Genomic DNA, 11,100 nt, shown 5'->3' with positions numbered 1-11,100 from the left:
CTGTTCACAGTTCAATTACTGCTCTATGTTATGTGATGTTATGTTGTCGATGGTGGTGAGTAATTAGTGTTCTTATTCATCTTTACTTTTTTTTATCAATAGTAATGTTGGGTAATATATGGTAATGTATGATTGTTGAAACTTGTCAGAGGAGTGCGTTATCATATTAGTAAAGAAACATGACTTCTATCAGTGAAGTTAGTTCGGTGCCTAAAACGAAAAAACCGTCGGGTAAGTTCATTACACAAGCATATAAAATTTATTACGCCTTATTTGATTTCTTTAAGAGAGCTTTAGAAGAAATGTGATTTCGATAGTGAGAATGATAGTTTCCAAACCTATCTTATATTATTGTTTACAAACAGTTTATTACATCTTTTCATCGAACTTTGAATAATTTTTTATCGAAAATTGACTAAGCTAATAGTTTATTGAACGTGTTTAATCAGTTTATTGATAGTTGTAGGAAATAGAGTCTCTAGTAAAACATCACTGATACTGCTAAGTAGTTATTAAATATTAAGAGACGCTTAATGCTTTTGCGTGCACTATAAATGAAATATTTAATTAAACAGATAGTGCATTCAAACAACAACGTTTACCTGCTTGGCAGCCGATACTTACCGCTGGGACTGTGTTACCAACATTCTTCGTAATTGGAATTGCTTTTATACCAGTTGGAATTGGATTACTGTACTTTTCCGATCAAGTCAAAGAGTTTATCATAGATTATACAGATTGTAATTCTACGAACTACCTTCGCACAGGAGTGCCTTTAAGATGCGCAGAAGTTATTGCTCGTGGCAGTCCTGACCCACCTAACCCACCTTGTAAATGTGAATTGAATTTCACATTACCCATCGACTTCAATGGGAAGATTTATATGTATTATGGTTTGACAAATTTCTATCAAAATCACAGGCGATACGTAAAGTCGCGCGATGATAATCAGTTGTTAGGGAAATTAACCGACGCCGTCTCTGGTGATTGCGAGCCATTTGCTTTCGATGGAGATGTGCCTATCGTGCCATGCGGAGCTATCGCTAATTCATTATTCAGCGACGAGTTGAAGCTATTTTCTGTGAAACACAATGTAGATGTACCACTGTTGAGAACTGGTATCGCTTGGCCTTCGGATAAGAATATTAAGTTCAGAAATCCGGAGGGTAATTTAGAAGAAGCATTCAAGAATTATGCGAAGCCGAAAAATTGGACTAAACATATTTACGATTTAGATCCAAACAATGATAGTAACAATGGTCTTCAGAACGAAGATTTAATCGTTTGGATGAGAACTGCTGCTTTGCCCACTTTTAGGAAACTCTATCGTAGGGTTGATCATACAGCAGGCGGGTTTACCGAAGGTCTATTAGAAGGGGATTACAGACTTACCATTAATTATTGTAAGTAAAAGTTACGTTACTAGGAATCGGAGAATAAGGATTTTTAAAAGTTTATTACAAATTACTAAATATTTTTGTCTTATAGCGTATCCCGTGGCAGATTTCGATGGCAAGAAAAGAATGATTTTGAGTACTACGTCTCTCCTTGGTGGAAAGAATCCTTTTCTTGGTATTGCTTACATAGTTGTAGGATGTATTTGTTTATTATTAGGTGTTACATTACTAATAATACACATCAAATGCTCTAAAAGGTAATGATCGATTTTATACGCTTAATTATACCTTTTCTGTTTCACTTCTCACTAAATGGTGTTATGCTTTAAAGAAGCTTTTAATCAGAAGAATTAAAAAAATGCAATTGCTTTAAAAATCATGATTTCTTTAACCTATAGTACTACAAAGTATTGGAAAGAAAGAAGTGGATGAAATTATCTCATCCGCATTTATTATTTTATTGTGTTTTCTGTCAAGCCATAGAAACGAATAAACTTTGGCTGTACTTCCGAATGGCCCCAGTGGCCGATCGACACGAGATTTTGTGGGGAGGGGTGGGGACGGTGTTTGGACCCTAAATCTAAAATTATTGCTTTGGGAATTTATTAGTTTCAGAGATATTAATAAAAAACATTAAGTATGTCTGACTTATTCCGACATAACGCATTCCACTTTTCAACTTGTTCCGGGTATTAGTATCGGTTGGGGCTAGATTAGTGCGGGGGGCGCGTAAAGCATGGTATCGAACCGTTGTGAGTTTGGAGATTTGAATCAGAAACTTGCGGAAACTCGCTCCATCCTATTATACAGGGTGGATATCTATTAGTCTATTGATAGTCAATACTCTAGGGGGGTGATTCTATGGGTCAAAATAAGACGAAAATATATAATACAATTTTTTAATATCGCGCTTCGTTTTCGAGAAAATTGGCTTTGAATTTCAGCTAAATACGCGTGCCATTTAGACGCCTGAGGGGAACGCGTCTAACTGTCCGTAGAACGAATTGGGGGGGGGGGGGCAGGACGAATCCCCGTTAGAGCTACGTATACGTAGTTAAAAGAATAGTTTGTAAAAAAAATTAACAATAATTTGTTATTAATATTTCGGAAACTAATAAATACCCGAAGTTACAATTTTAGATTTAGGGTCCACACCCCCTCCCCTCAAACTTCGTGTCGATCGACTACTGGGGCCATTCGGAAGTATATCCTAAACTTTTATTATACAATATGTATTTCCAAGTGGTCGGCAGCAAAAAATTGAATTGGGCTTGACAGCAATTGCATTGCATTAAAAATTATGATGTGTTATAGTCTATCCCTTAATAATCCTAGAAATCATATGACTTTTGATTATATCCTTTGAAATATCAGCAAATTGCAGTATTAAGAAGACCTTGCGCAATGTGAGAATACTGAAATATTTTTAAATCTCTTTCTTACATCGTGAACTAATGTGCATAAAACTGTATGTTTTAAATTCAAATTGGACAATAAACTACATTATGTAATGTATGTTATACAGCAAACTAATGTAAAGATGACTGCAACAAAGTATGCTTAGGGCACCATAATTGTTCTTGTAAGTGTTTGTGATATTGTGTTATGTCTAACTTGCAAGAATGTTCGATGACAGTGACTGTTTTACACACGACATGGCTTTATGAATATTTTATTAATATCCATTTCTTATTGATTTCCCATAAACATCTCATGCACTTAACTCTTTATCTTATAAATGACATTGGTCGAATTGCATGCACGTAGTTACATTTCGTATCCTGTTCTCCATTGCCTCAAATTAAAATGCATAGCTTCCTCTACGAACCTCATTTCGTAGCAACTATGTGTAATTCTTTTGTGCTTCTCACGTTTTGTTGATTTAGATCGTTTTGCTTTGTAAGCTTATTTTATACATTGTGCACTATATTCAACGATGTCATAAATTGAAGCTGTTATTAAACAGGAGTCAGTTAATATAATAAGAAATTCAACATTCTATTTGTACGATCGTTCATATTTATTTTAATTTTGTAGTTTAGACAATCAAGCTTTCATTCGTGCACTATGTCTTTGTATAAAGTTAAGTGTATAGAAGCATAGAAATGAATGAAAACGTAAGTAGCATGTAATCGGTTAAAAGGTGAAGTGCAGGAAATTTATCCTATAATGGCAAATATCTTCTTGGACATCAGTTACAGCATTTTATTTGCACCGAATGAATTTCGTTTTGGCCCTTTTTATAGCGATAAGCTTGCAATTTAATTAATTGTTTAATGATGTAATAATAAAACTATATTAACGATACAAATTGAAGGAACTGACAGAATTGTATCTCTTTATAGTGTAACAGAAATGATCAATGTGACTCCACATACGCTGTATCAAGAATAATTTGCACATAGCTAATACAAAATTTGAAGAGCATTGTGGATACTCCGCATTTAATTTGTAAGTGTTAATATAAAATAATTTATGTTGGGTTTTGCAGGATGAAAGTCTATAGATATAGATAGTTTTACACGAAATAGAACAGGAAATAAACAAAACTTTAGTTCACTTCTGGAAAAGGGAAACAAAACTTTTGTTAATAAAAGTATCACCCTTTCTATCGACCAGTATTTCAATCTAATTTCTATTATTTTCGAATTAATTTACTCGCAATAGAAATTGCAATTTTTCACATTCGTAATATTGTATCTTGTCTATTTACTGAGTTGTTCACTTGAATTATTGTTTTCTACATATTTTCAGTATTAATTTTCATTCTTTAACAGAATATTTAATATAAAGTTCTTATAAATATATTAAAACACCTTGATCAGAGTATAACGAGAAAACATTTTAATTCTTTGTTGTCCTATGATTATGTATTGCAGAAACATAAATAATAATAAATGGAGCTTTAATTACATTTATGCATACTGCATATGTTTCGTGTACATGTATTGGGATACTCGAAACGGTAATATCTCTTATAAGATATTATTGCTATTTGCAGCAAACTAATGAACCATATTAAATTCATACAATTCATTCCGTTTGAAAGTAACTGTTTATATTCAAATAAAAAGATATATGTATATAACCATTTATTTTTCATACATGTAGAATTTGGAAGCAGCAACACAATTTTTTGCGTATCTTGATACATTGTAAAACTTAATTTAATGTATGATATATTATTATGTAATATATACTGAAATTATAGCTGTTTGTGAAATATCCTTAATTTCACTCTAGTCAGAACTGTATGTATAAATATATGAATAAAAGACATTACATTTATTAATACATGTGTATTTGCTAAGAATACCGAAACAATTCATTCAATTTTACGAGTTACGTGACGCGTAATATTTTAGTGTAATTGCGTGATAAACTGCATTGTTCTTGAGAATTCGATTGCAATTGCACATGCGTATGTGCAAATGTATGTGGTGAATGTGTAAGAAATGTTTATGATAAATATACGGGGTGTCCCAAAAATGTTAGAGTTCCTTGAAAGGGGTGCTTCGAGTGCTTCGACACACAACTTTTTCCTTAGCGAAAATGTTCTCCGAGACTTTGTTAATGAAATATTAACAAAAAACATCGTCCAATCAGAGCGCGAGTCTTCCGGCCGAGCTCCCGTGGTAGCGGCCCGCTGTTTCAAATCACCCCACGAGTCACTGCTTTCAAGGAACTCTACCATTCTTGAGACGCATCACTGCGCTTGTGCGAAGCAACATCCAATAGAAAGAAGGCGTATGTTACCTCGTCGCCCCTCCATCAAGGAGATCACCCCCCGCAAATATTTCTACGTCTCTATATTCCTATGTCCATGGTAATGAAGAAAGTTTGTCGCGTCGCAAGTAGTGATAGTGGCAGCCATATTAGAAGCGTTCTTCGTAGTGCGTATTCATCTCATATATTTTAATAATTATAGATGCATATTCCTCTTCAATTTTCATTATTTTTACAATTTATATTGAATAATCACTCCGTTAGTACATACTTACAATTAGACGTCTCTATCTACTAATCTGTAGCAAAAACTTTTTCATAATTAGCGGTACGGAGCATGCGTAGAATGCAACCAATAAAATCCAGGCAGATGCAGGTGCTTCTGCCCCCCACCCTTAAATGCATATCACGCCCCTCGCCTAAAGTCGCACTATTCCTCCGTCCCTATATTCCTGTGTCCATGTATAATACATACAGCAGTAATACATAACTGCTGTCATCTATTAACGTATAAGAGAAGTGCAATTACACTATTTGCCCGATTTCTTCACCTCCGACTAAAGTCCCGGTCAGTGAACGACCAATTAAATGCTATCATGTGGCAGTTATGTGGAACATAACTCTAACTGGAAGATTACTGAATGTGAAGAAATCGGCCGATAGTCCCATATTAAAAACTGAACAAAGAACAATTACATATCTATATAATTTGAAATTATATGTCATTAATAATAGCCACATTGTGGACAATATTTCTCCCGCTAATAGCGAGGGCGTAAAATATTCTACCAGGCTCGAAAGTTTGATTCTCTAGTGGCAATAAGTTAGTTGCGAAGCGTAGACTCGCTTCAGTACACACCGTGTGCAGTCAACTGTTCGCTATTGAGAATACTGCATTATGTCATCATATGTTTTCAGTTGCACACTACCACGAGTCGGGCATTTGTGAGCTATTCAAAGCAGTGCCGACTCATTGCCGAAAAGATCGCCACCAAAACATCCCTTTACCACTGCTGGCCGAGATTTTTAAGTTCCCTTTGTCAACTGGCAGCGTACTATCGATCGTTTTATCTCTCAACATGATTATAACTCTGAAAAACTTGCAGCAGCAAACATTCACAGTGGAAATTGATCCTTCTGAAACGGTAGGCGAATATAGTGAACCGTACAAACGTGTGGCTTTCTTAAGATGCGATATATTCTAACAGTATTACTTCGCAGGTAAAGGATCTGAAACAAAAGATCGAAACCCGAAAGGGCCTCCCTGCTGAACACCAGAAACTAATATATGCTGGTGAGCGACACGACTTACATAACCTCATTCTTCGCTTAATTACAGTCTTATTAACATTTTCAGAAACTCGCGAATCGATCGTTTCCTTGTAAATCTATTTCGGTAATCACCGTTTACAAGAGTCTATCTTGTAAACTTTCGCTCTATCCGAGCTGCTTTTGTTCTTTCCATAAATATTGCTGTTTTCATTCGACGATGACTCGTGATTTGTGACTACTCAATTGTATTCTCATTTTCTCAGGGAAGATATTAAGAGATGACCATCCATTAACGGAATATAATATAGACGAGAAGAAGTTCATAGTCGTTATGGTAACAAAGCTTAAGACTGGTACCGGTTCCACAGCAGCCGAAGAAGAGCACGTCGAGGGAGATACTAAGGAAGAAAGTAGTACTACTAGGTACCGCATAGAAATACGTTTATAATTATATGTTTTAAATTTCAGTTTAAGCGAGTGAAATATTACGGTTTTAATTGTAAGAGTATTCCATGGAATGGTCGTAGTCGGAAGCAATTTCCTTTTTTCCGAGAGAGTTCTTAATTCTTTTGTTAAAGATTATATCTTGATTGTATTATATGTTATTCTTGGTGTTTGCCTTTCGTCGTAGCTCAGTGGCACCACCTAGTTCCACTCCTACCGTTCAGGGTGCATCCCAACCTGCTAGCACTGTACAAGAGCAGTCTGCAGCGAGTACTACTATTACTACCACCACCACCACTACTACTACTACTACCGCTACTGCTACTGCTGCTGCAAATGTCGGAGGCCAAGCTGAGAGTGCCTTATTAATGGGTGAAGATTACAATACGATGGTAAACAACATTATGGACATGGGGTAAATACACATTTAGGAAGATAAATATTGTCGTTATCTGGTCACTTTGCCATTCATGGACGACTGAATATTGCAACAGGTACGAGCGTGATCAAGTCGAGCAAGCGTTGAGAGCAAGTTTCAACAACCCTGATAGAGCCGTTGAATATCTCTTAACGGGCATACCAGCTCAACTCTTCGAAGATCCACCAGAGGATCCGCCCGAAGCGCAAGAACAACTTCAAGATCAAGGTCAACATCCGTTAGCCTTCTTGCGAATGCAGCCTCAGTTTCAGCAGATGCGCCAAGTGATACAGCAGAATCCACAGTTGCTGAACGCTGTGCTCCAGCAGATGGGCCAAACTAATCCCGCGTTGCTGCAACTTATCTCACAGAATCAAGAAGCGTTCGTGCGCATGCTCAACGAGCCCGGTTAGTTTTTACTATTCGTCGATACGAATACGCTGTTTTGCAATGATCTGCTTACGCCTCAGACCGTTTTATATCGTTTACTGTTGAACAGTGGAAACAACGGGTGGCACGGGTGCCAGAACCACGACTATATCCGCCTCAAACGTTTCATCGGCGGCTGCTACTGGGGGTTTGACCGGAGGACCTGGGGCAGGCATAGGAACCGGAGCAGGTGCGGGCGCAGGGGCAGGTGCAGGAGCCGGAGCGGGAGCGGGTATAGGATCTGGTATAATCCAGGTGACGCCACAAGATAAGGAAGCTATCGAAAGGTTGAAGGCATTAGGGTTCCCTGAGCATTTAGTTATACAAGCATACTTCGCCTGTGAGAAAAATGAGAATCTGGCTGCTAACTTTCTGCTGTTACAAAGCCTTGATGATTGAAGCGACGCACTTCATTGATTTCACGATAAGGAGTTAAAGGACTGACGTAGGGTGGGTAATTACACAGGCGCTACAATTCTTTTCGATCCATTGCCTTTACTTTGTATATAAGTATGCAAGCATATAATTTGTCAATTCTCTGTTCAGACGTTGGCATATCTGGCGAATCGGAAAAATTTACTGAAACCGTATACCCCCGAGTGCTTCACATATCAGATTTAGCATTTTGCATCGGTGTTATAATCCATCCTTACAGTCTGCAAATTGCTCTTCGGCAAAGAAATTTTTTTTTTTTAAAGTATATGGAGCAGTCTAATTACATTTTTATGTAAGAAAGCCTGCTTGTTTAATAAATTAATATACAAAAGTATAAATACTTTGGTGTATTTATATGTTGGAGCTGTTATAATTACATATACATGCAAATTTGCGTACACGGGATAACGATATGTGTATTCAAAACTTATGTATGTACATGACAAGTATATTTTGTACATTTAATAGGGCTTTCTAATATAAAAATTATGTAAGTGCATCCGTATATGTATTATTGCATATGTATATATGTGTGTACTTGCGTATAACTCGCGCCTATGTATGTATGTATAAAAAAAGTCTTGTATTTTTTAAACAAAAGCGAAGAAGATAGCTATGCATTAATAAAGCATTACAAATCATTTCATTTGTCATGAACTAACAAAATGTACGAAAAAAAAATCTCAAGTGAACGGGAAAATGAAAATTCAAGTAACATATACATGTGTATCGTTTTTAAATTTGTTTTGACCTCGATATCAGACCATTTTTGTTCATCCGGAAGAAGCTCGTATAATTTATGAATAGTTAATAAGGTATAACCGTACGCAGAATATCTTAAACAGACACACTCAAGGTGACTTGTAAGAAAAACGAATCTATATAAAGAAAATTTGTAATTAACTTTCATATAAAGGCGGACGCAATGAGATTATTAATATTATGGAAATTAATTCGATATATCGTAGCCTTAACATAGTAATATGTAACTTACTAGAGATGGTTTGAATTTTTAAAAATACTAGTACCGGTATTAAAATCTTATTAGAAATATAACACACAATGTAAAACGAATATTGAAAGATTGCATATTTAATAAATAAAAATGGTATGAGTCTAGGCACAAATAAATGCATTGGTTTCCCTGTTTCGATACATGTAGATCACGGGAGGAAGCCAATTCCTCAGGTTCGGAGTTTTACTGGAACTTTTATTTTGTAGTACATACGTGCGTATGTAGCATCATATTTTGCGCATTCATGTAATCGGACCGTATGCTTTGATATTTATGTCGGAGTTCAGGTGCATGTTATTATATGCAGTGGCGGATTTAAGGGAAATGGCCCAGCTGGCAAACGTTCTGAGGGGCCCACTTTTTCAGAAAAATGAAGAGGTAGTTTACTAAAAACAGGCTAAATGTAGTAGTACAGAAAAAATACAGTGGTTGGATAAAATCATAATTTTTTTTGAAGATGAGGCCGTGCTTGGGCCTTCTGGGCAGGGGCCCAGGCGGCAAATGCTCATCGGTCGCCCGTTAAATCCACCACTGATTATATGCAATAATACTTGAATGTCATTTCAAAGTATCTACTGTTACAAAGAGTTGAGATACAAGAATTTTGTGTTTATGGAAATGCTTTGATTTAACTTCATGCATCGGGTACCAAAAATGATAGAACGCTATAAATGAAAGTCTCATTGGACACGATCACGTTCTTTGTCATCTATCAAATTTTATTTCTAGTCAAATAAATAAGTTCTTTGAATTTTACATAAAATAGACAATAGGTACTTTTACTCTTACGTCTCTTATTCAATGAACGATTAGAAGCTTTTTTAAATGATTTTTTTATACATATAAACCAACACCTTCGTAACGCAATCGCATTTTCAATTATTTTTCTAATCCTGTTTTGTTTCAAACGCTGCTTTGTTACGTTCTTTATTGTTATAAAATGCTTATAAAAAGTATGTACAAATACGACTTGTACATGTAATCAGGACAATTGTATATATTAACACGTCTCATTTAGAAAATGAAACAAAAATGTTATTCTTCTTTGTTCCTGAAATGCACCCCTTTCGATCGAAGATCTTCCTTCGCTTCTTCAATTTGCTGAAAAGATACAATATGTCAGTGAAACTGTTTAAACATACGGTGCGTAATAGTTTAAGTACGATGACTTTAATAGACTGTGATATAGTTCCTTGAACTCTTACTTGCTGCAGCTCAATCGCAGCGCCCTCGCAGTTATTGAACGTGAACACCCTATACAAAACAACGGTAGCTGCGTACAGGCCAAATAGAACTAAAACGATGACAGGAAGAAAGAGGATAACTTGTTTCCATTGTGTGATGAATGGTGCGCTAACGTTTCCCGTAATTGTCACAATCCATATACCGAGAAACACAGTTGCGAATAAGAGCCATTCCATTAGTTTCGTCATCTGAAAGTTTCAGATGAAGTCTAGTCTCGTGTGAATCTATTGACATTTAAAAATTTACAACAAATAGTAAGTTACTATAAGTAAGACTCCGAGTACTATAAGTGATGTGTACTTTGTATCGAAAGATGCACTATCGCTAAGAACATCTCTCAAATCGAATTAATGAGAACTCTTGAAGTAACAATGCAAAGGTACTTAATACCTTAATAATTCTTAAGTTAACAGCGCGATAACAATTAATTTTGTTTCATGCTACGTACCTTGCTTTTAGCTACATACAAGAAATGAAATGTAAACTATTTACATATACTCTTTTTATATGCTAATTCGGCTTGTAAACAATTGCAGTTAAATGGTCGCATACGTTTTCCGTAAGTCCACTTAACTCTACTCCAAAGAACATGCCGACTTAAACACATGTAGTTACAACAGGGAACCTGAACATCTGACGTGTATCCAGTCATGTTTGATTTCAAACTTCTTGTCTCACTCTGAGATGGCACCACAGTAGAACCACTGTTTTTTCGAACT

General features: G+C 35.9%; 3 protein-coding genes and 1 long non-coding RNA gene across 9 annotated transcripts; 2 read left to right on the top strand and 2 right to left on the bottom strand.

Annotated features, from left to right (window-relative positions):
* The first annotated feature begins 22 nt into the window (after positions 1 to 22).
* On the top strand, positions 23 to 4,689 carry Cdc50 (cell cycle control protein 50A). 5 transcript variants are annotated; one of them, XR_013085752.1, is made up of 6 exons: positions 23 to 231; positions 576 to 1,403; positions 1,489 to 1,654; positions 2,772 to 2,979; positions 3,743 to 3,848; positions 4,277 to 4,689. XR_013085752.1 is itself a non-coding variant. In XM_076815845.1 (5 exons), exons 1-4 carry the CDS (start codon positions 180 to 182, stop codon positions 2,933 to 2,935), a joined length of 1,059 nt encoding a protein of 352 aa, XP_076671960.1. In that variant the 5' UTR covers positions 23 to 179; the 3' UTR covers positions 2,936 to 2,979; positions 3,743 to 4,689. The 5 variants fall into 5 exon arrangements, 2 of the variants coding, with proteins under 2 accessions (XP_076671960.1, XP_076671959.1); XR_013085740.1 differs by lacking the exon at positions 2,772 to 2,979; XR_013085746.1 differs by having other exon boundaries at positions 3,743 to 4,689.
* Positions 4,302 to 4,810, bottom strand: LOC143370662 (uncharacterized). The gene is made up of 2 exons (XR_013085773.1): positions 4,412 to 4,810; positions 4,302 to 4,371 (listed from the first exon to the last, which is right to left on the bottom strand). It is a non-coding gene; the product is annotated as an uncharacterized LOC143370662 (long non-coding RNA).
* Positions 4,811 to 6,048: 1,238 nt separating this feature from the next.
* On the top strand, positions 6,049 to 9,252 carry Rad23 (UV excision repair protein Rad23). 2 transcript variants are annotated; one of them, XR_013085679.1, is made up of 7 exons: positions 6,049 to 6,268; positions 6,345 to 6,417; positions 6,659 to 6,818; positions 7,027 to 7,254; positions 7,334 to 7,665; positions 7,757 to 8,136; positions 8,233 to 9,252. XR_013085679.1 is itself a non-coding variant. In XM_076815841.1 (6 exons), the coding sequence occupies exons 1-6, from the start codon at positions 6,203 to 6,205 to the stop codon at positions 8,083 to 8,085; spliced, it is 1,188 nt and encodes a 395-aa protein (XP_076671956.1). In that variant the 5' UTR covers positions 6,056 to 6,202; the 3' UTR covers positions 8,086 to 9,252. The 2 variants fall into 2 exon arrangements, 1 of the variants encoding a protein (XP_076671956.1); XM_076815841.1 differs by having other exon boundaries at positions 6,056 to 6,268; positions 7,757 to 9,252.
* Positions 9,253 to 10,047: 795 nt separating this feature from the next.
* On the bottom strand, positions 10,048 to 10,976 carry Dpm3 (Dolichyl-phosphate mannosyltransferase subunit 3). The gene is made up of 3 exons (XM_076815842.1): positions 10,830 to 10,976; positions 10,342 to 10,569; positions 10,048 to 10,237 (listed from the first exon to the last, which is right to left on the bottom strand). The coding sequence occupies exons 2-3, from the start codon at positions 10,567 to 10,569 to the stop codon at positions 10,172 to 10,174; spliced, it is 294 nt and encodes a 97-aa protein (XP_076671957.1). The 5' UTR covers positions 10,830 to 10,976; the 3' UTR covers positions 10,048 to 10,171.
* Positions 10,977 to 11,100: the final 124 nt, after the last annotated feature.

This window comes from Andrena cerasifolii, chromosome 1, assembly GCF_050908995.1.
Source record: "Andrena cerasifolii isolate SP2316 chromosome 1, iyAndCera1_principal, whole genome shotgun sequence".
NCBI classification, from domain to species: domain Eukaryota; kingdom Metazoa; phylum Arthropoda; class Insecta; order Hymenoptera; family Andrenidae; genus Andrena; species Andrena cerasifolii.
The sequence above is the reverse complement of the archived record's forward strand: the minus strand, read 5'-3'. Positions and strand labels throughout refer to the sequence as shown.

Bases quoted from the DNA above. Each gene is read 5' to 3' on its own strand.
- Cdc50 (XM_076815844.1), top strand. From the start codon at position 180: ATGACTTCTATCAGTGAAGTTAGTTCGGTGCCTAAAACGAAAAAACCG. The intron at 232-575 runs GTAAGTTCATTA...TTAATTAAACAG, and splicing joins TAAAACGAAAAAACCGTCGG to ATAGTGCATTCAAACAACAA. The intron at 1,404-1,488 runs GTAAGTAAAAGT...TTTGTCTTATAG, and splicing joins CAGACTTACCATTAATTATT to CGTATCCCGTGGCAGATTTC.
- Dpm3 (XM_076815842.1), bottom strand. From the start codon at position 10,569: ATGACGAAACTAATGGAATGGCTCTTATTCGCAACTGTGTTTCTCGGT. The intron at 10,238-10,341 runs GTAAGAGTTCAA...GTATCTTTTCAG, and splicing joins CTGCGATTGAGCTGCAGCAA to CAAATTGAAGAAGCGAAGGA.
- Rad23 (XM_076815841.1), top strand. From the start codon at position 6,203: ATGATTATAACTCTGAAAAACTTGCAGCAGCAAACATTCACAGTGGAA. The intron at 6,269-6,344 runs GTAGGCGAATAT...ATTACTTCGCAG, and splicing joins AAATTGATCCTTCTGAAACG to GTAAAGGATCTGAAACAAAA. The intron at 6,418-6,658 runs GTGAGCGACACG...TCATTTTCTCAG, and splicing joins CCAGAAACTAATATATGCTG to GGAAGATATTAAGAGATGAC.